This window comes from Corvus moneduloides, chromosome 2 (genome assembly GCF_009650955.1).
Source record: "Corvus moneduloides isolate bCorMon1 chromosome 2, bCorMon1.pri, whole genome shotgun sequence".
In the NCBI taxonomy this organism is placed as follows: Eukaryota; Metazoa; Chordata; class Aves; order Passeriformes; family Corvidae; genus Corvus; species Corvus moneduloides.
In genome coordinates this window covers 15,064,670-15,085,709 of record NC_045477.1, presented here as the reverse complement: position 1 = coordinate 15,085,709, position 21,040 = coordinate 15,064,670, and the positions used below count along the sequence as shown (strand labels likewise).

At 43.1% G+C, this 21,040-nt stretch overlaps 1 protein-coding gene across 2 annotated transcripts; it reads right to left on the bottom strand.

Annotated features, from left to right (window-relative positions):
* Window positions 1–384: 384 nt before the first annotated feature.
* On the bottom strand, window positions 385–6,860 carry LOC116438512. 2 transcript variants are annotated; one of them, XM_032097461.1, is made up of 4 exons: window positions 6,778–6,860; window positions 6,240–6,319; window positions 4,309–4,410; window positions 385–1,008 (listed from the first exon to the last, which is right to left on the bottom strand). In XM_032097461.1, the coding sequence occupies exons 1-4, from the start codon at window positions 6,805–6,807 to the stop codon at window positions 453–455; spliced, it is 768 nt and encodes a 255-aa protein (XP_031953352.1). In that variant the 5' UTR covers window positions 6,808–6,860; the 3' UTR covers window positions 385–452. The 2 variants fall into 2 exon arrangements, with proteins under 2 accessions (XP_031953352.1, XP_031953343.1); XM_032097452.1 differs by lacking the exons at window positions 6,240–6,319; window positions 6,778–6,860 and having other exon boundaries at window positions 4,309–6,115.
* Between the last annotated feature and the right edge of the window lie 14,180 nt (window positions 6,861–21,040).

The window sequence follows — 21,040 nt, the reverse complement described above, 5'->3', positions numbered from 1 at the left end:
TTGTGGATGAAATCCGGAAGGTTTATTGTGTCTCCGAACAGGGGACCTCGCCCCCCGGGGGTGTCCAGCAATGAGCAACTCTGAACACGCCTGCCAGGGGTTTTATGGGGGGGTGGCGACGGGGGAGGGATGACAACGGCATCGAATCAGGGAAGGAGAAGGATGGGTCTGCGGGATGAGGGACACACAAGGGAACCTATCTCGGGAAAGGAAGGGAGGGATCCTCCCCCCAAGACCAATCACTCGACGCCCCTGCCAGAACTTTCTAGAAGCTTGGGAGGGGTGCCAGGGCGATTGGCAGGGGTCTGGGAGGAGACAAATAGAGAAAGCAGGGTTATGAACACGAAACCAAGAGGGTATAAACTGAGATGGTACAATAACACGAAACCCAAAGGGGAGACCCGGACTGAACCAAACAAGACACACTCCCACATCTCCCCCTTTTTTGTTTTTTAAGATGGTTTAAAGTTCGGCTGGGGGTAATATTCAGAGTCCGGATAAAAGACCTCGAACTCTTGCAACTCAGGAGCCATAGGTTCGAGCTCCGGTTCCTGCAGGGTCTCTGCATCCGGGAGTACCTCGGCTCGGTCAATATCTGTAGGGGAGGGGGAGCTTGTAATCAACTTTACTAACATTCTCTTGAGGAGTCTAAACAAAATTAGGGCAACCAACAAAACAAAAAGAAAAATCAGTCCAGGTCGGAAAATAGATCCTGCCCATCCGGATAGTCCCCATTTGCTGAAGATGTCGCCGAGCCAGTCACCAGTTTCTTTCCGAATTTGCATCACCATGGCCTGCATCTTGTCTGTGGATGTTCTCCGCCCTTGATGTAAACATATGTGGTCTTGGCCCATGGTTTGTGCCAGGACTGACCACACGTTTGCTGCCCGTTGGGGAACTATCCACGGCGATGCAGGCCATGGGAGCAGCTGCAGGATGACAACAAGCTGCAGGCTTCTGGCGACAGCTCGGATGGACGGTGCAGGATCCATTTCTGTAGTCTCTAAACTAGAAAGAAACTCAAAAGGAAGAATATTAAAATTGGGAAGAATACCTGGGGGCGAACTTAGGGTCCAAAGGGGCGTAGGATTAACCCACCCCGGTTTTAGGGGGTGCTTGACTCCTTCCTCCGGTGGGCTGGGAAATACACGGTTTCACCCATTTTGATGGGATCCACCTGGGGCCCTCAGGGGTGGATATGCATGCATATCCCTTCCCCCATGTAACTAGTTCATGAGGGCCCTGTATTTCCCGAGTCTCCGGGTCTTTAACCAACACCGGAGACCTTTCTTTCATTTGCAGCTGCTGAGACCGCCTGAAGTGCCGCACGATCGGTGGATTCAGGTTCTCAAAGGCACAGTTGAGGAAGTTTAGTGTGAACAGTGCCCTTGAGAGCCTGACAGCTGGGGATTCTAATTTCTTTGAGGACCTTTGCCTTTGTAGCATCCTCTTGATATTTTGGTGAACCCTCTCGACTATCGCTTGACCTGTCGGGGAATAGGGGATGCCTGTCTTGTGCTCTATTCCCCATTGCTGTAGGAAGCTCCGGAACTCCTTGGAGGTGTAGGCTAGGCCGTTATCGGTTTTAATAACTTTGGGGATGCCAGGGTAGCGAATGCCTGCACTAAGTGCCTTCCGACATCGCTAGCCCTTTCCCCTGTGTGGGCAGAAGCAAAGACGGCTCCAGAGAAGGTGTCCACTGACACATGTACGTACTTCATTCTGCCGAATGAAGTGACATGTGTCACGTCCATCTGCCACACCTCGCAACTACTGAGTCCACGGGGGTTAACGCTGGTGCCAATGGCGGGAAGAGCTAATTGATGACATTCGGGACATGCGGCCACGATCGTTCTGGCCTGGTCATGCTTCAGATTGAACTGCCGGACCAGGGCAGGCACGTTTTGATGGAATAGCTGATGGCTAATTTTGGCCTGCCCAAATACATCTGGGATCGGGGCCATCGCGGCTGGCGCAGCAAGGGCATCTGCCTTCCTGTTGCCTTCCGCGATGAACCCGGGCAGGTCCGTGTGTGACCTGACGTGCATCACGTAATATGGTTGCTCTCGGTGGGAGACTAGGTTAACCAATTTCGAGAGCAACTCATATAAAGCCGTGTTGGAGACCTCTTGTAAGATGGCATGTTCTGCTCTGGAGACTCCTGCAACATTTGCAGAGTCGGTTACTAAATTTAGAGGTTCAGGAAACCTTTCAAAAGCCCTGACGACTGCGTCTAACTCAGCGACTTGAGGTGATCCTTCCACCTCTTTAATATCAGCCTCCCACCGCTGAGTTTGGGGGTTTTTCCAAGTCATGACTGACTTGTGAGACGCCCCAGACACGTCAGTAAAAACGGTCAAGACCTTTAAAGGTTCCTTGCTCCGAACACTCTTTGTGCTTAATTCGAATTGAACTTCCGAATTAAAAATTTTGTGGGCCGGCCTATGTAGAGAAATTTGGCCTGTGTAGCCTTCCAGAGCAAATTGCAAGGCTTCACAATCCTGAAGCAGGCTCTCCAACATTGCTTTGGTGATTTGGCCCGTTCGCATCCTAATTGGTACGTGGATGCAGTCAAAGTCACGTCCCGATAGTTCCCTGATCCGGACTCTAGCTTTCCGGATCAGTTCAGCCATCAGCTCCTGTGGCCGTGTCATCCTTTTGGACCTATTATGACTGAGAAAGACCCACTCTATGATCAAGAGAGGGTCCCTCCGGTCCTGGTCCTCCTTGCTCTTCCTTTTGTCTTCCCATTGGAAGACAACCCCATGTAGGTGCGGCAGATTACCCAGGATGATAAACCTGAATGGCAAGTCAGGCCTGTACCTGCTTGCCTGCCTGGTGGACATCAGGTGTTGCACCTTCTCCAAGGCTGTCCGTGCCTCTGGGGTAAGCGTCCGGGGAGAACTAAGCTCCTCTCCCCCTTTCAACAAATCGAAAAGGGGGGCTAGGTCTTCAGTGGACAGACCCAGCCACGGCCTTACCCAGTTTAAGGACCCACACAGTTTGTGGACATCCGCCGATGTCTTAATATCCGTTTGAATTGCCAATTTTTGCGGCACAATGGTCCGCTTTGTAATTTCAAGGCCCAGGTATTTCCAAGGTGGCATCCTTTGAATTTTTTCACTTTGGAGCTCGAACCCTGCAGCAACCAATGCTCCGATTGTCAGGTCAAGCACACTCGCAAGCATGTCATTGTCGGGGGCACACATGAGGACATCATCCATGTAGTGGAATATGATGGCCTCTTTTGCGGCTGCGCGAACTGGGGCAAGCAAGGAAGAGACATACCATTGGCAGATGGTCGGGCTGTTCTTCATGCCCTGTGGCAACACCTTCCAATGATATCTCTTTCTTGGGGCTCCTCGGTTGATGACCGGAACCGAGAAGGCGAAACGTGGCGCATCGTCAAGGTGTAGAGGAATTTGGAAAAAACAATCTTTAATGTCAATCACGGCCAAATTCCAATTTTGGGGAAGCATCGTCGGGGGCGGCATCCCTGGTTGGAGAGAGCCCATGTCCTCAATTTCATCATTAATTTGGTGAAGGTCCTGGAGGAGCCACCATTTGTCTTTGTTGGGTTTTTTAATTACAAAGACCGGGGAATTCCAGGGGCTGTTGGTTTCCGCGATATTCCCCTTCCTGACCTCCTCCTCCATGAGCTTCTCGAGCGCCTCTAATTTCTCACCATAGAGCGGCCACTGTTCTACCCACATTGGCCAGTCAGTTTTCCATGTCAATTTCTGGGTAGGGCGCTCCTCAGTGACCGCTGCGCAAAAATTCTGCAGGGGGACAGGAATGTCAATGGTGAGTCCCCACTGCTGCATGAGGTCTCTCCCCAAGAGGGGTTCCTTGCAATCCAATATGAACGGACGTATATTAGCCAATTGTCCGCTCGGCCCCTTAATTTGTACGACGCTTTTAGACTGTTTAGCCAATTGGATGCCCCCAACACCTTGTACGTGCCCTGCCACGTTTTGCAGTTCCCAGTGTGTCGGCCATTCCTGTGTAGGAATGATAGTCACATCTGCCCCTGTGTCCAGAAGTCCCTTGAGGTGAAGGACTTCTTCCCCTCTGTTGATTTTACAGTCTACCCTCAGCTTCCCTGTCCCTATTACATGAGTGGCACACACCATTGGGTGTGGCCCTCCTGCAGGGATAGCCTGGGCGACCATCTGACCTCTGGGCAGAAACAGAGGTGGACGGACACAGCGCAGCCAGAGAACGGGTCCTTCGGGACTAGATGTCATTAGCCCCGGAGCGACTTTGATCTCGGGTGGTGTGCAGTTAACATCTCCGACGATGACATACCTGTCAGGGCTCTGATCTCCCGCCCCCAGCTCACCACCGGTGCTCACCGGTGCGGCGTGCCACTCGCTATTCCTCAGGAGGAGCGGTGTCAACAGCTGCAACCTGAAAGAACCGTCGGAAAAGGAAGTCAAGTTTGGCTGAAGTGTCATATCCGGTGATTTTGTGTCATCGCTATCTGCCCTCCCCTGTCCCTCCTCCCTCTCGCGTCCCGTCCCTTTTTTGTCTTCACGCGGGGCGGGCGCGCGCTCCTCATTCAGTTTTTTTTGTTCCCGGCCCTCAAGCCCCCCCGACCCTTGTTCTCTTTTAAATTGATAAAACTGTCTCTTGAGTGGACAATCTTTGGTCCAATGCCCGGGCTGGTCGCAGAGGAAGCAGGTGTTCTTGGTCTGCTGTTGAGGGCGCTTCTGGCTGTTCTTTGCCGGAGGTGGTCTGTTGCTTCGGCCCGCGGTCCTCTTCTGGTCCGCAGCAGTATGGTGTGTTGCTGTTCCCACCGAAATCGTTCCCCGTGATCGCTGCTTATCCGAGCCGGCAGGTTGTAGATGTGGTGCCTTCGCAGCACAAACCTCTACCATCGCCTGTATCGTCGGCGTAGGGTCCGGGGGAGGCTCAGGATGGCCGCCTTGCACTGCGGGTTGGCGTTGACCATTGCCATCTCTGTGATGACCTCCTCTCTGGCCACCGGCTGCTTAACCTGCAACTCTACGGCTCGGGTTAATCGCTCCACAAACCTTAGGAATGATTCAGTGGGTTGCTGACGGACCTGCGAGTACGTTAGCACGGGTGCGTCCGGCCTCAGGCCAAGGAATGCCTTTCCGGCCGCTTCCTTGACCTGTTGCAGCACCTCTAAAGGCAGACCTTGGGCCTGCTTCGGCGCCAACGCCCATTCTCCCTCGCCCCTCAGATGGTCCATCATTATTTCCTGATTGTCGGCATCAACGGCCATATCCGAACTTTGCAGAAGCACCGGAAGGAGTCGACGGAGCTCCTTTTCCCATGCTGATTTCCAGAGCAGAAACTCTACTGAGGAAAGCAAGCACGAGAAAAGCTGATGCAAATCAAAAGGCGTCATTACTGCTCCAGAGAGATTTGCCCTTAAAAGACTGCAAAAATATTCGCTTTCTCTCCCGAACTCCTTCTGCGCCTTGCAAAGCTCCTTTATTGTTTGATGGGAGAGGGGTTCCCAACTGGCGTGGGTCATTCCCCCTGTCCGGGACCTCTGATAAAGAACCGGAGCGGCTGAAGGAATGGGGTCCAGTTCCGGGTTCCGGTCCTCAGGCCCTCCCCCTTCCGGCCACTCACCGTGGGAAGCGGAAGGCCAACCGTGAGAACCGGAGGTAGGGGCTTGAGAACCAGAAGCGGGAAGTGGATGGCAACCGGACACGGACCTACGACAACTTCTAGGGGCGGAGCACGGGGGCGTGCACTGATGACAGGTGGGAGGGGCAACAGGGGTGGACCCAGCTTGGGTGTGGGAGGAGTTAGGGTACTGGGAGGGGTCATGACGAAAGGGGTTGGGACTTGAGAGAAAGGGGTTTTGGGATGAAAAAACGGGGGGAGGGCAAGAGGGGGTTTCTGCCAGGTGGCACCTGCCATCTTGTCCTCGTCGGGCAGGGAATCCATTTTCTAAGTTCTCAATATAACTAAAGCGAACCCGGGGTCTAGCAACTGGGGAAGTCGGGGAACGGGATAAGCCCCGGGCAGTCTGGCCAGGACTGTCTGGGCAGGGGGGCCGAGAATCCTGAGGAAAGCCAGGGAGTCGGTAGCAACCCTGCGCAGCATCGCAGTTTGCTTCCTTCAGGACGCCCGGTTTAGGGACACAGGTTTAGGAGAAGGCTTAGGGGTAACTGGGGAACCCGGGGTTGACTGTCCTTCCCTCTCCCTTTTTTTGTTTAGAGCGGACCGAATCTGTAGATATAACAAAGAAAACTTATCTAAATCCTTTTCTTTTGCCAATTGAGATTGCGCCAATTTTGCTCCCACGGCGTTCCAAAAGGGATCGCTTAAAACCGAACTGTGGGAGCACTGAGGGAAGTGCTGGAACAGCCACTGCACAAACCGTTTTAAACACCCTTTAGAAAAACGTTTCCCCCCCCCCCTCCAGGAGTCCCGCAACTTGGAAAAATACCCCCTTTTGTGCTGTGGACAATTTTGCGCCCATAATCCACAGCACGACGTCTGGAGCTTTAAAAATAAACCAACCCTCGGACACCGATTCCCCGAAACAAACCGGAGGCAAGCAACACACTCGCCCCAGGGCTGCGCAGCCTACCCTGGGCTCCTACAAGCCGCGGACCGTGCGAAGCTGGCCACCACGCGCTGCGCGCGGCCGGGCGGGCACCGCCGGGTCCCGCCGCTCCCGCCGCGCCTCGCTCCGCCGCCGACACTGCGGCTCGTGTGGCTCCGCCCGCACGCGGGAACTGCCTCGAAAGGCCTTACGGTTAAGTTCCCCCACCCCGGGGAAATACTTACCCTGCTGGTGTCCAGGCGAGCTCCAGGCATCCCGATTTCCACCGAGGACGACTCTGCTGGCGCAGGCGGAGCTATCGTCCTCCTCCCCAGGAGCGCAGCTCACTAAAACGGAGCCTGCTGCAACTGGGGTAGCTTGACGTCCCAAGGACGCACTTGGAAGTCCAATCAGTCCCTTCCATGGGGTCCGGTGGAAGCGGGGGCCCCGCAATGGGCGCCAAGCTGCCTCTGCGTCCTTTTTGGAGCAGTTCCCACTTTGCCCGGTCAGCTCTGGACGCAGCAGGCTGTGGGGCCAGCCTCCGGAATCTGGGAGACCAGAGGTCTGGCTCGTGGGTCCTTCCACAGGACTGCGGCAATAGAGGCAGGTGGTGGAAGAAGGAGGCAGGCTCAATTGTGGATGAAGTCCAGAAGGTTTATTGTGTCTCCGAACAGGGGACCTCACCCCCCGGGGGTGTCCAGCAATGAGCAACTCTGAACACGCCTGCCAGGGGTTTTATGGGGGGGTGGCGACGGGGGAGGGATGACAACGGCATTGAATCAGGGAAGGAGAAGGATGGGTCTGTGGGATGAGGGACACACAAGGGAACCTATCTCGGGAAAGGAAGGGAGGGATCCTCCCCCCAAGACCAATCACTCGACGCCCCTGCCAGAACTTTCTAGAAGCTTGGGAGGGGTGCCGGGGTGATTGGCAAGAGTCTGGGAGGAGACAAATAGAGAAAGCAGGGTTATGAACACGAAACCAGGAGGGTATAAACTGGGATGGTACAATAACACGAAACCCAAAGGGGAGACCCGGACTGAACCAAACAAGACACACTCCCACACTGGGGAAGAAGCAATTTTAGCTAATTTCCTATCTCAAAATTGGTGAAAGTAGTTTCTAAGTTATCTTTAACCAAATGAAAGAGTTCTTTTAAAAAAAACTAGCTAAAAAAAGTAATAATTTATGAAACTGAATTGAAAAATAAGAAAGATCTGAAGTGCTCTGCCTAAAAATATCAGTATATTTTGTGTCTTGATTTCTTTCACAGCTTCTTCTGAAGGTTTTTTCTGTTTGATTTTGTAACTGAAAAAATACAGTGCATTGAATAATTATATATAACCGTGTACTGGTAGAAAAACTGAAATGTGTTTTTTCAGACTTATTTGACAAAAAAATTTCTCAATGGCTGGAGTTTTTGTGCTGTCATCAAAGTTTCAGTTTCTCTCAAAAATTCATGGGCTTATGTTTTCTTTCTTAACCACAGCAAAAAGCTTTTTTAAAATTTTTGCCTTTATTCCACTTTGATTTCTGACAAATTCTGGTTTTCTTAGCTTCCCGAATATGAATATCTCTTTCTTGCAAGGACTGCTTTTCTCACTCTTTGAATTCATCTTTTTGTTTTACTTTTAGGTTTACTACTTGTTGTTTGTTTTTTTTTTTTAATATATTACTACTACATTTCAGTTCCATTGCCAGTATTTGCTTAGCTCATGTGCTTTTCAGTTTTATTTCTTCTTTTGTATCTTAAACAACTGGCTTGCCTATTTTCACAGGAATATTTTACCACTTAAGTATCTGTCCATACTTTTTCCTATTAAAAAATAAGTGCAAAAGGTAAAAAACCCCATCCTCAGCCTTTTTACTAAAGTAAAAAGTAATGAAGAAGATCAATTTTTCTTTAGTTTTATCATATACAATATATAAAGTCATCTCTTTGAGCTGTATGCACAGACGTTGTCCTTTTAAAAAGACTGTCCCTTTAAAAGATACTGTCCTTTAAAAAAGCCTTTTAAGACAAGGATTTATAATCTGAGTCTCTTTGGAGTTTTTTTTTGCTGCATCTTCACTAATTTCCTATATTTACTGAATGTGGCCCTTGTACCAGAGGGGGAAGTTTTCTGTGTCTGGAAAGTGTCTACCAAATGGTGGTATAAGTAATAATATAATTTTATATTTAGACAGCTGTTAATATAGTAAGGATCTGTTAGAGTCTTATAGATACTTACAATTAAATAATAGCACTCAAAAGTTATAAGTATTTCTTGTACCAAGGGAAGAGGAATCTTGTGAAAATCACTATAAGATACAGAAAGTTATTTCCTATTCCTGTAGAAATGCTTTGTGAATATTATTCCTTTTAAGCAAATCATGTGTAATACAGGTCACTCATGAAGAATACACTGGCCTTGTGAGGAAAAATCCCTCTTAGAAACTCTTATACTTAATTTTTTGATTATTTACTTTCAAAGAACAAAATGGTTGAGTTTGGATTAAGTAAACCTATCTGGTTTCTTCTGGAGTGAAAACAAAAGTAACTTCTCTTCAGCAATGAATCTGTAGGCTACTTGAAACACTGCTTATTTGGTGATAGTCAATGAAATACTGTAACTGTATTATTGGTAATATGAATGTTTAACTTTTTTCCCATATGGTTTTGGTGATGAGTAACATGTTTTAAGTTATATAATAGAGCAAGAACTATGGTATCTAGGAAGAAAAAATGGAGACTACACAACAATAAGGTGTAGAGAGTACTTCTCAATGCTAAACATGATTAAAAATTACAGTTATTACACATGTGCATAGGACCAGTGTGCAACAGTGTATTAGAAGTAGGAATACACAGTAATGAATAGCATCTACTCAGTATTATTGCAAGATGAAAAAAACAAAAAAAATACAAAGGAGCTACTCCATGAATTAATGGACACACTGTGAGCAACACAGTAGCAGCAATTGCTTGTTCTGTGAACTGCTGTCTATGATGGGAGGCTTATCTGAAGGTTTAACCAATTTGAAAGCAAAGAAAGTGCCTCTGGGGAAAGGAAGATGAACCATAAATTAAACCTGAGAGGACACAGTCCTGGCTGCTCTGGCCAATGCAGAAACAGAAGGGCTGGCCATGAGAGAACTGCTAGAACTGCAGAATGCAAAGGGAAATAATTTTAGCTTTTTGAATATTACATTGCCGTGTTCTGTTAGATGATTTTTAGTTATTTTCATTTCTTTCTTACGCAGATACACATTTTTTTGCTTGATAGCAGGATCTTTGCAAAAATAGGTCAAGATCCTGCATGCTGACTGTAGGTGTAGCCAATATAGAAAGAAACGGAGAAAAAGATCATATGGCATAAGCAAAGAGAATAATAACAAAAAATTTATAGACTCCTGGTTTTACTGCTTCTGTTCCTAAAACTTGGATCTCTAATTGTTGGAGATTTTTTCACCCCAGGTAAGACAGTGGTAATTGTAACTGCATGTATTTATGTGTATACCTGTATGTATAAACTCAGATTTGTAAACTTTCAGCCAGGCTTGACAAGGCATAAACAGTGATTGATATTTTACTTGCAGGTATATGCAAATTGATCTTAAACTGAGAGAGAAGATAAATGGGCCAGGTCTTCTACTGATGCAAATCAAACAGCCCATTGACTGCAAAGGTGTTATACCAAGTTAAATCATGAGAGAATTGGGACCACTTAAGTTTCCAAAGTGCATCTGAAAAATTGTTGTATTTTAAATATTGGTGAAACCCCTCTGCAATTATTTTGGTTTCAAGGGAAAAAGCCAGAATCAGTTTGGGTTTATACTAGTATTGCAGCCTATTTTATAAGCAATACAGACAACACATCCTGGGCATCTACTTCACTTGTACTGAAGTCACTTGACTACCAGCTTTTTACAGGCACACTGCACTCTTCCTCTCCCCTCTGCCTGCAGAACCACAGAATATTCTGAGTTGAAAGGGACCCACAAGGATCTTGAGTTCAGCTCTGGAGTGAATGTCCCACACAACAGGCAATGCCATGGAAAAGAAAAAAGAACATTTCCTGCCACAGACAAATGATGAAATAGTGCTGCAGATGAAACTATACTGGTTTCAGTCTTAATCAGTCTTAAACTGTGCGTCACATGCTTGAGAAGAGGACACTCAACTGAGGAAATAGAGAACCCCATGAGAAAAACTTAAAGGCACAACTGGTGAGCTTGGGTTTTTTAATATATCATCCTAGTTATAATATGAGAGAATTTTTGGTTAGCTGAGAACTTGCAAAAATTGAGAAATTGCATGAAATCTTTTTTCATGGAGAAGAAAAATGGCAATAAAATTTTTGTGGCAAACTTTGTTTGCCTTTTATTTAAACAAATTTCCACAAGAGAAAAAATCTTGTTGCATTTTCATATTTGAATATAAAGTAACTCATCATTTGATATATTATGAACAAATATTTAAATATGGGGTACTTTTAATTTTAAATATTTAAATGAGTTACAAGGCATGTGCTGGCTACTCAAGAGATTAAAAAAATGGAAGCAAGAAGTCATACCTAAGCATTTCTCATCAACTCTATATTATCTTTAATTACATCAGTCCTATACTCTATAAATTTTCCCATTTCACCTCTCAGTAGTTACCAAAAATGAACCTTTGAGTTCTTTTGAGCAATTAAGACATACTCTGCATATCTTAATTTCAGTTTTACAGCAAAACAATTGGTTAAACACATTTTTATTTCTTATTCCTCTTCTAACCCTGCTGGATACTAGTGTGACTTAGAAATGAAATTTTAAAAAATGTTATAAAGGAAAAGATGGAAGAATGTGCTGCTTATGGATGGGATATAGTTAATTTTCTTTATAGCAGCTCCTAGGGGGCTGTGTTTTAAACCACAACAAATAAATTGCATATTCTTTCCCCAATTCAAATTATACAAAACAATTAATTTGTTTCAAAATTTGTAGAAGAACCCATCATTTTTATTCCATTCCAATATGCATTCTCCATATTCTCCTATCTGCTACAAAATCCAGCTTTTTCATTGTCCATTGTTCTCTACCTGAAACATGTCTCTATAACCACATCTTCTCCCAGTAATACACTCTCACTGGTTGTTACTTTCCACTCTTTTTCTATAACTCTTTGTAGGATGAGGCTTGGAGGTGCAGCAAGTAGAGGACTGCTGCAGAACACATTGCGGTCATGGCTGACAGCTATGTGAAATTGTACTAATAAAACCATTCATTAGGTTATGAATGCAATTCACTGCTGAAAATTCACCTCACTTTTTAATGATTCCCAGAAGAGAATATGATTCAATAAGGTAACTCCATAGTGGGCACCACCTGGAGGCCGTAGGATGCTCCTGTCAAAGTCTCCTCCACCGACTGGAGGTGGAACAGAGGGGGGAGGATCCTGTCCCAGCCTCAGTTCCTGAGGGTGTGCACTCCAGAAATGGCCAACTCTGCCTGTTTCTCCAGCTCTTTACGCTTTCTTTGCCACTCCAGTTTGACTAGACTCAGCTCTTCCTGTGTACCAGCTGCTTGTCTGAATGCAGTACCTCCTTATGACACTTTCTGATTATGCCTCTGTTACTTCCTCCATTTCATAATATGTTTCTGATCTTGATGACCTCAGCTTACTCAATACTGCTTCTTTCTCTTTTAATACTTCAGTGCAACTTCCCTCCCCTGCCCCCTCTTCTTGCCCCAGACTTTTTAACCATCCAGTTTTAGTCCATTCTCTTTTGTCTTGCAGCTCTACCAGTCCCTTCATTCATCTGTGGCCCCTTGTGCTGTCTCACTGTCTCCTGCTTTCCAGGCCTATATTTTTCAGCATATTTTGGCACTCTTACACATATTCTTCATCTCTGCCTACTTTCTGCACAGCAACTTTTTTCCCTTCTTAAATCCATTAATCCCAAGCTGTTACCACTATTGTTGATGGGCTTGGCCTTCGCCAGTGGTGGGTCCATTCTGAAGTTGGCTGGCATTGGCTCTGTTGGGCACAGGGGAAGCTTCGGGCAGCTTCTCACTGAAGCCACCCCTGTAGCCCTCCTGCTGCTACCAGAACCTGGCATGCAAACCCAATACAACCATTGATCACGAAGAGTTGTTCCTCTCAGTTTCAGCTGATGTACAGCCAGTGTAGACACATTGTTGGAAACATTGATGGTGAACTCTTACCCTGCCTCCCTCTACAAATATAGATTATTTACTTACTTATTTTAGAAGAAATAAACATTTAGAGTAAAGGAATTTCAACCTCATGTGAATGTTTATCATATATTACTCTTAATAGTGTAAGTCGGTGCCATTGTTAGCAACTGAAAATAGGTTATTCTGATAAATGTTGATGGGAAATTGTGTTAAGAAGCACATGTTTCTATTATGTTCTTTTTAGCCTCTTGGCTTTAGTGTGATTACAGGACAGTAACAGGGACCAAAACAGAGACAACTTTGGGGGCTATGAGTGCAGAGTTCTGAGGGCAATGGCCCATTGGAACATAGCAAATGGCATAATCAGTGTTTATAATGATTGTATAATGCTTAATAAATAAATTCCTTCATTCTGACTGATAATAGCCTTCAGCTAGAGGACATTTGCATTCTGAATACTTACAGAGAAATTGGTTTATTTGCTGCAACAATTCTACACCTATATAATGAAGAATATACATTTTCTTGCAGACTACACAAAATTATTTTATAATACGGAAGACTTTTACAAATATGAGTATCTAAGAATAGTACACTTGGCAATAGTACACTTGGCTTACAGCCAGCATTCTTACTAATATATTTTGTTTGAATACAAATTGTGTTGATTACCTTCTGTCAGAATGAAGAGTCCATAGAAATACACCTGATCCTGCTTATAAAAAACCTTGCTGAAGTGAAACTTATAGAAGAATGGAGGGTCTGAGAATAATTTATGGATTGACCAAAATAGTATGAATAGCTAAATTAAGTTTTCTGTGCATTTTATAGAACAGTTTTGGGGTTTTTTTCTTTTTAAGTTGTGTTTACCTGCTATTAGTGTTCTTTGAATTTCAGCTGTTCTATTTTAGTTTACCTTACAGAAAATGTTTTTCCAAACATATTGGGTTAACTGATGGACATGGTGAATATAGTCCAGATTTGAAGATTTTAGATTTTTTTCCTACTTACTTACAATCTCGTACAAAATTTGAGATAGCTTACTTGCTTTATAGATGGAAAACACATTAATACACACTTGAAAAACACCTTGATACCTCAAGATTAGAATACTGTCCTTCCAGGATTAGAAACTATTTTAGTATACACGAAACACAAAACAATGATGATGATGATGATGATGATGATGATAAGGATCCATTTTTCTTCCAGGTCTACAGCAACTGTTTTTTGGTTGTCCCTTTCTAAAATGTCTTATCACAAATAGAGTAGAACTCATTTTACTGCAGTATTCATGGATGGTGTACAGCTCTGTTTATGGGTGTTTAATATGCCATAAGGAATTTTCTGAGGTCAGTGAAACAGACAGAGATTATCAAACTCTACTGAGATGGATTTTGTTGACCCAGGAATGCTTCAGCTGAACTTTGTTCTCAGTATGCCTAAAATTTAAGATGTGCACCTGAGACTGAACTGTGGGAGACAATTAGGCCCATGGAAGAGATGGAAAACAACACTTTTCGCAGTAGGATTTGATAAGTAGAGAGATCAGGAGAAGGAATTACAAACCTGAGTTTTCTTCAAGGCAGACCTAGACAAGATAGTGGTGGTTTCACCCAGCTGTCATGTTTCAACTAACTGCTCAAAATCATTTTGATGTGGGCAAACAACAACACAGTGTTTACTCTGTTGTCATGGGTTAGCATAGCTATGGAAGTGATTCTCTTGCAAAGAGGTGTTTACAGCTTCTTCTATGACCTAACAGAACCTATCAACTGGCTAGTTTGAATATTGACAACTTTTTAAGCCACTTAAAGGGCTTGACACACCTCTGTGGTCCACATTTAAGAACGAACAGAGCCTGGGAAAGCTCCCTTGCCTTCTGGCTTTCAGACAGGTAGGAGGGAGGGACCTGCAGGCAGCCCAGCGAGGCCGGGCCGGGCCTTGCTTGGCCCGGCCAGGTCGGCCATGGCGTGGCCCTGTTCCATCCATGGCCCCCCCCCACAGCCCTGCTCTGTGCAGGTGGCCCCTGGTGCGGCCAGGGATCGTCTGAGACCGCTGCCCCTCTGCCTGGCAAAGATCATGTGACCAACAGCAATAAGTGAACTCCAGCTGCAAGGCCCTGGTGAGATTAACCCTTTTAGTGCTGTAAGTTTCCTCCAGAACAGATGAAGCCTGCAGATATTAATTCTCTTCTGAGTCTGAGGAAGAGGGAAGGTGAAGAAAACACCATAGAGACACCAAAGTCAGTAAAGAAGGAAGAGCTGAAACCCTGAGGAAGGAGAAAGAGGAGATGCTTAGAAGCTGAAGTTCTGTTGTAAAGCTTTGGTGGTGATGGACTATGATAAATCAGAGTACCCGTTGTAATTTCCTGAAAGCATGGGGGGGTGGAGTGTTCAAATTGCACTTGTGAGCAAAAGTCTGTGCTGAAACAAGCAAAAGACTGTAATTGTGAGCAAAAGTACCTGTGCTGAAATAAGCAAAGGCTGAAGCAGCTGTAATTTGATGAGAAGTTTTGAACAGGGAGAGATGAAAGTGATGAGGACTCTTGCTCCAAATCAGAAGGAGAAGACCTCTGTTCCTAGAGATGAAGATGCTCCCAGAGATAATCCTAGAGATGAAGATGCTCCCAGAGATAGGTGAAGAGAACCTTTGTTTCTGAACAGCTCATCCTTAAAATGGTACCCCAATAGCTCAAGATTGGACCCTCAAAAGCAGTTGTGGGGAAAGCTGTAAGTCGGGGGAAGGGACTCTCACATGCAAGCAGAGAGTCAACCCGGGCAGCTGTTTCGCTGTGATACTGAAGCCATGAGAGAACTTCTTGTGGAGATGTCTCCATAGCATGAGCAAGAGAGACTCCTCTCCGAACTGAAAAAGGTTATTATGGAAGTGGTAAACTGACTGAAAATCTCAAGGGTTGTCTTTTTTACATCGTCAGTGGGAGAAGGGAGAAAGGTGGGGGGAGGAGAAGTGTTCTGAAGGTTTGGTCTGATTTTTTTTCCTTCCTTTTAGGTCTGTTAATAAACTTCTTTATATTCTTTCAAGTTTCGTACCTGCTTTGCTTTCTTCTAATTCTTATCTCACAGAAGATAAATAAGTAAGTAATGAGTATTTTGGACCTAACTACTACACTCTAATTGGTGTTTCTGCCCAGTTTACGAACTGAACCCACTACATCTGTCATTTTTGAAATTTACTTATATATTTTTTAAAATGTCTTATCTTATTAATTTGGACATTTTCTTTCAAATGGGAAGAGTTATTTCTCCTCTTACTAGCTGCTACTTTGTGTATTCTAAGAGAATTAAGAAACTTTTAACTGCATCAGTGGGAATTATTTTGATGTTCTCCAGAGTGCCTTGTATAAAACAGTCATTCCAATCTTTTTATGTATATTTTTATTAACTTTCAGTGAATCCTGTAAGCTGTGATTTGCTCACAATGTCAGAAAAAGAGATAAAAAAAAGAAACACTCTATAATGTGTATTTAATGGTCATGTAATATATGAATTTCCTTCTTAATGAACACAATTGGAATGGGCTTCCCAGAAATCTTCCAAGAAATCTTGAAAACAATAAGGTACCACTGGTCACTTTTCATCATAGAAAAGGCTTTGTATAGCATAACTGTCAAAGTTTAAACCTATGGTCAACAAAATAGTTCCAAAAATTTATGGAAAATAGAATTGCATTCTAGTAAAATGATTGGTTTACGAATTTATTTTTGAATGTTTCCCATCCCACTTCTATGTACTCAAATTCCAGTGAGAAATGACACTTATAAATAGAAAACTAACAAGTAGTAGATTTTTTCACTTCTTGATAAACTTTTCATGACATATTAAAGTAAACTCTGGAAACTGCAACAGTTTTATCAAGCTTTTATCCAAGAATGTAATGATTTTCGGGTACATTTCCTTCAGAAATATATTGTTCAATCATACCTTAACTAATATCAACAAATATTACTTAGTTTGTAATGCACAAATCTCCCTTAACATAAACAGTACAGATTAATGGAGTATGCAACTCATCTCTCTTGTAAGTATTCCATACATAAAATTAGAGGAAAATAGTTTTTCTGTATAAAATGAATAATTTTAGTCTTAATCATTATAGAATAGAGGATCATTAAAAAAATGTAATTTTTCTGTCAGTAACTAATTCTTTGTTTAAAATTATGGCATATGTGATTAAATTCCAATTTACAACAGTTTCAGTTAGACTAATGAAAACTAATTGAGAGTATTTCCAGCCACATTAGGGATATCAGTTCAGTAATGTGTCTGCTGTATATTTTAAATCTCCCTTTACATTCCAAGATTTTTTTTTAAGGTTTCATGCTAAAAACCTGATATAAATTATGAGACAATCAAACAGAGTAAATAACTGAATGACCAGATAAAATGCTAATGCAGTTTAGAAATTCATTATGCATCTTGTGAATGTCCCTGCAGTAAATATTTCAATAAATGTCCCTTATTGTTGTGTAGGCTTGGCATTAAGTAATAATGACCGTGATATTTATAGCATGAAAGAAATGGACCATAGGAAAACAAAATAAGATTCATGTTCCTTGCAACTGAAATGCAAAATTACTATTATATGACCCTAACTGATTATCTTCTACTTTGAATTGATCAGTTGTCTGGATGTAACAAGCCTGAAGGGCTTTAATGTTTTTGATTCTCTGGTACACTAAATTACCTTTTTTTTATTGAGAATTTGTAACAATATTTTTTTTCTAATGGAAACATGATCTATTTTGCATTATAAATTGCTAGTAATTAAATACCAGATAATTTAATTGTACTTAATTTAATTCTAAAAATAGAAAAAAATTTGAAGTGCTTGAAAAATTCTAAACATATTCAAGAATAATAAATTCATCCCTAAATAGTGAAAACATTGGCTTATGGAAACACTCAAAGGAGATAAGGAAAACTAACAAGCCTATTAGTTTAACAAGTACCTCTCACTTGTCTGGTGTTACAGTGAAGTGCTATTAAAGTTATTTACTTTCCTTACATTTGAAATTCTTATAAGATCTTGTTAAGAAAATATTTAAAAGATAACCAATTTCCACTGAAAATCCCCTTTGAATGATCTGAAAGTTTTCATCAAAAATGGTGGGACTTGTCCATGACAAAAAATTTTACAATTTTTTTAAAAAATACTGAATGCCAGGATATATGTAAGGAAACAGTTGGGTTTTTTCCCTTGTTCAACTTGGTACAAAATACTTGAAATTTATTTTAGCTGTTGATGAGTTTACTCATCCTGATTAATGAAAAGAACTCTGAGTTTACCCACTGACTTTCTAGAAGAATAGAGAAATGTGTTGTTGAAGGTATTAACTCTTCAAGTGCACTGTTTTTTATCTGTCTGAGGCTGTTTCTGTGTGAAACTTCATGTCATCTTACTTGCTGCTTTGCCCTTACTAGTAGTACATAGAATCAACGAGTCCAATTTTTCGAGGACTTCTTACATTACTAATAGATCGTCATGTGAGTAGCTGTATGATCTCCTAAGAATTTAATGTTACATTAATTTAAGGGCAAAAAACATTTGGAGCAAATGTCACTAAGTTAAATGGTTTAACTAAAGGTTTTCAGGAAAGTGGCACTTACTTTCCACTTTCTTTGACAATGTGACTTTTCATTTTGAGAGAGAGCTAGGCAATTTTTTGTGTGAGGCCAGTGGGAAACTAATACACCACACGAGAGAGAATTAAATTCAGCTTAAGAGTTAAGAGCAATTATTATCTGTGAGAAGTCTGCAGCTTAGGAGAACAAATAGGCTGTTGTCTCTCAGTTAAAAGACCATTGAAATTGTATATAGGTATTTTCACCTAATGCTTAGAGGGACAAGAGTTCCCATATTAGACCTATTTCCATTTCAATCACTGAAACAGGATGCATGACTTCACTTGGATTAGAAAACTAATGGGAAAAAGTCAAAGGTTCAGCCTTTGATTTTATGGAGGTTACTCAAGGAGACCCCTTTTATATTTAAAGCCAGAAAGTATTTTTTGGATATATTAGTGCAGCTCATATATAAAAAAGGGATTTACATGTCATAAATGTGCATAGATATGAAACAAAACTCACACAGGAACAGTAGCATTACACACAAATAGATAACAGTAATTTATGAGTAGGAAAACACTGAGATCTTACTTGCTTTAAAGAAGTATCTATTAAACTCCTAAAGTTAGTTCACAAGTGGGCAAACCCACCACTGGCCAAAACTGAGCCCATCACCAGCACAGGTAGCACCTCTGCAATAATGTATTTAAGAAAGGGTAAAAAACATCATGCAGCAATTGTGAGAGTGGAGTGAGATTTTGTGAAACAACTACATAGACAACAAGGACAATGCAGAAGGAAGGGAGAGGGTGATCCAGGCACTGGAGTAGATTCCCCTGCAGCCTGTGGAGAAGACCATGGTGATGCAGGTTGACACCCTGCAGCCTGTGGAGGACAGAAGTGGAGCAGGTATCCACCTGAAGCCCATGGAGGACTCCACACCAGAGCATGGACACGCCCTAAAGGAAGCTGCTGCCTATGAGAAACCTGTGCTGGAGCAGGCTTCTGGTGGGAGGTGTGCCCTGTGGAGAAGAGCCCATGCAGGAACAGGCTTTCTGGCAGGAACAGTGGCCTGTGGAGAAACATTTCAGAAGCAGTCCACTCCTGAAGGACTTGCCCCGTGGAAAGGATGCATGCTGAAACAGTTCATGAAGTATTGTCTCCCATGTAAAGGACCCCACACTGGAGCAGGGTAGGACCGTGGGGAAGAAGGAGCAGCAGAGGTGACATTTTATGAACTGAATACAACCTCCCTCTCCACCAGCACTACTTATGGGGTGGAGGTAAGAGTTATGATTGCAGTTATGAGTTGAGCCTGGCAAGAAGGAGGTATGGAGAAAAAGTTTTAGTTTGTTTTTATTTCCTACTATCATACTCTGTTATTATTTAGCAATAAATTAAATTAATTTCCCCAAGTCAAGTCCATTTTGCCTGTGACACTGATTAGTGAGTGACCTCCCTGTCCTTACATTGATCCTAAAGCTTTTTCTATGGATTTTCTCTCTCTATCCTCTTGAGGAGGGGCGTGATAGTGTCTTGGTGAGTAGAAAGGTCAAACCACTACACCACATTATGTTTTCTGCACGCCCCTTTTCCACTATTCTATGCTGTTTTATCTTGGCTTTTTCAGGTAGGTGTTGCATGCTTCATGATGATGACAACCTCATTATTATAATGCCAGTCATTGTGAGGAAAGAGAATGCTCCACTTAGATCCATGTGTTGGGAAGAAATCCAGCATGCAGTCAACTGTCTGAAAGTTTAGTGTTAACATCTCAGTTTTTCTTCTTCAGTTCTAAGTGATGACAAAGAAAAAGAAATTGCATGTTCTTACTATGATACTCTTCATTCTGCTAAACTGCATCTAGCAACTCTTGTGAGTTTTAAACAGCAATTCTACTTGTGTTGGTTTTAGCATTATTTTTCCCCTTGTAAGACTTCTAAATACAATTAGAAAATTAGTCTGTAAAATAACCTGACACTAGGGCCTCAACATTATTTCAGTATTGAGAAGAGAACAGAAAAAAGAGTAGAATAGAATAGAATGTTTCAGAGTGTGTTTATACTTTTGTGGTTTTTCTCTGTCTTAAACAGAATATATAGTTTCATGAATATATTTAGTATATTATCAATATACACTGGAGAGAGACTGTGTACAAGGGCATGTAGAGACAGCATGAGGGGGAATGGCTTCAAACTGAAAAAGAATAGGTGTAGATTACATATTAAGAAGAAATTCTTTACCATGAGGGTGGTGAGGCACTGTCACAAGTTGCCCAGAGAAGTCATGGATGCACCATCCCTGGAAGTGTTCAAGGTCAGGTTGGATGGAGGTCTGACCAACCTGGTCTAGTGGAAAGTGTTACTGTCCTTGGCAGGGGGGTTGGAACTAAATGATCTCTAAGGCCAACTGTGCTCTGTAACAGAGAGGGCCTGGAGTCTCCCTCACTGGAGATATTAAAGAACCATCTGGATGCAACCCTGTACAATGTGCTCTGGGGTGACCCTGCTTGAGCAGGGAGGTTGGACTAGATGGCCCACTGTGATCCCTTCCCACCTGACCCATTCTGTGATTCTATGTTGTTTTGATTAGAACTTTAAGAAAAGTTTGGGAGATAGGCTGGGGAAGAATTAATACTTTCACAGATGACAAGTACAACTAGACTGCAGTGATACGAACCGACAAATAAGAATTATAAACAGCAGAGACATGAAGAATCTTGTCATACTCCTGATAGTGCTTTTCATTTGCTTCT

Bases quoted from the DNA above. Each gene is read 5' to 3' on its own strand.
- LOC116438512 (XM_032097452.1), bottom strand. From the start codon at position 4,880: ATGGTAGAGGTTTGTGCTGCGAAGGCACCACATCTACAACCTGCCGGC. The intron at 1,009-4,308 runs GTATGTCATCGT...GTTTCTTTCTAG, and splicing joins GGAGATCAGAGCCCTGACAG to TTTAGAGACTACAGAAATGG.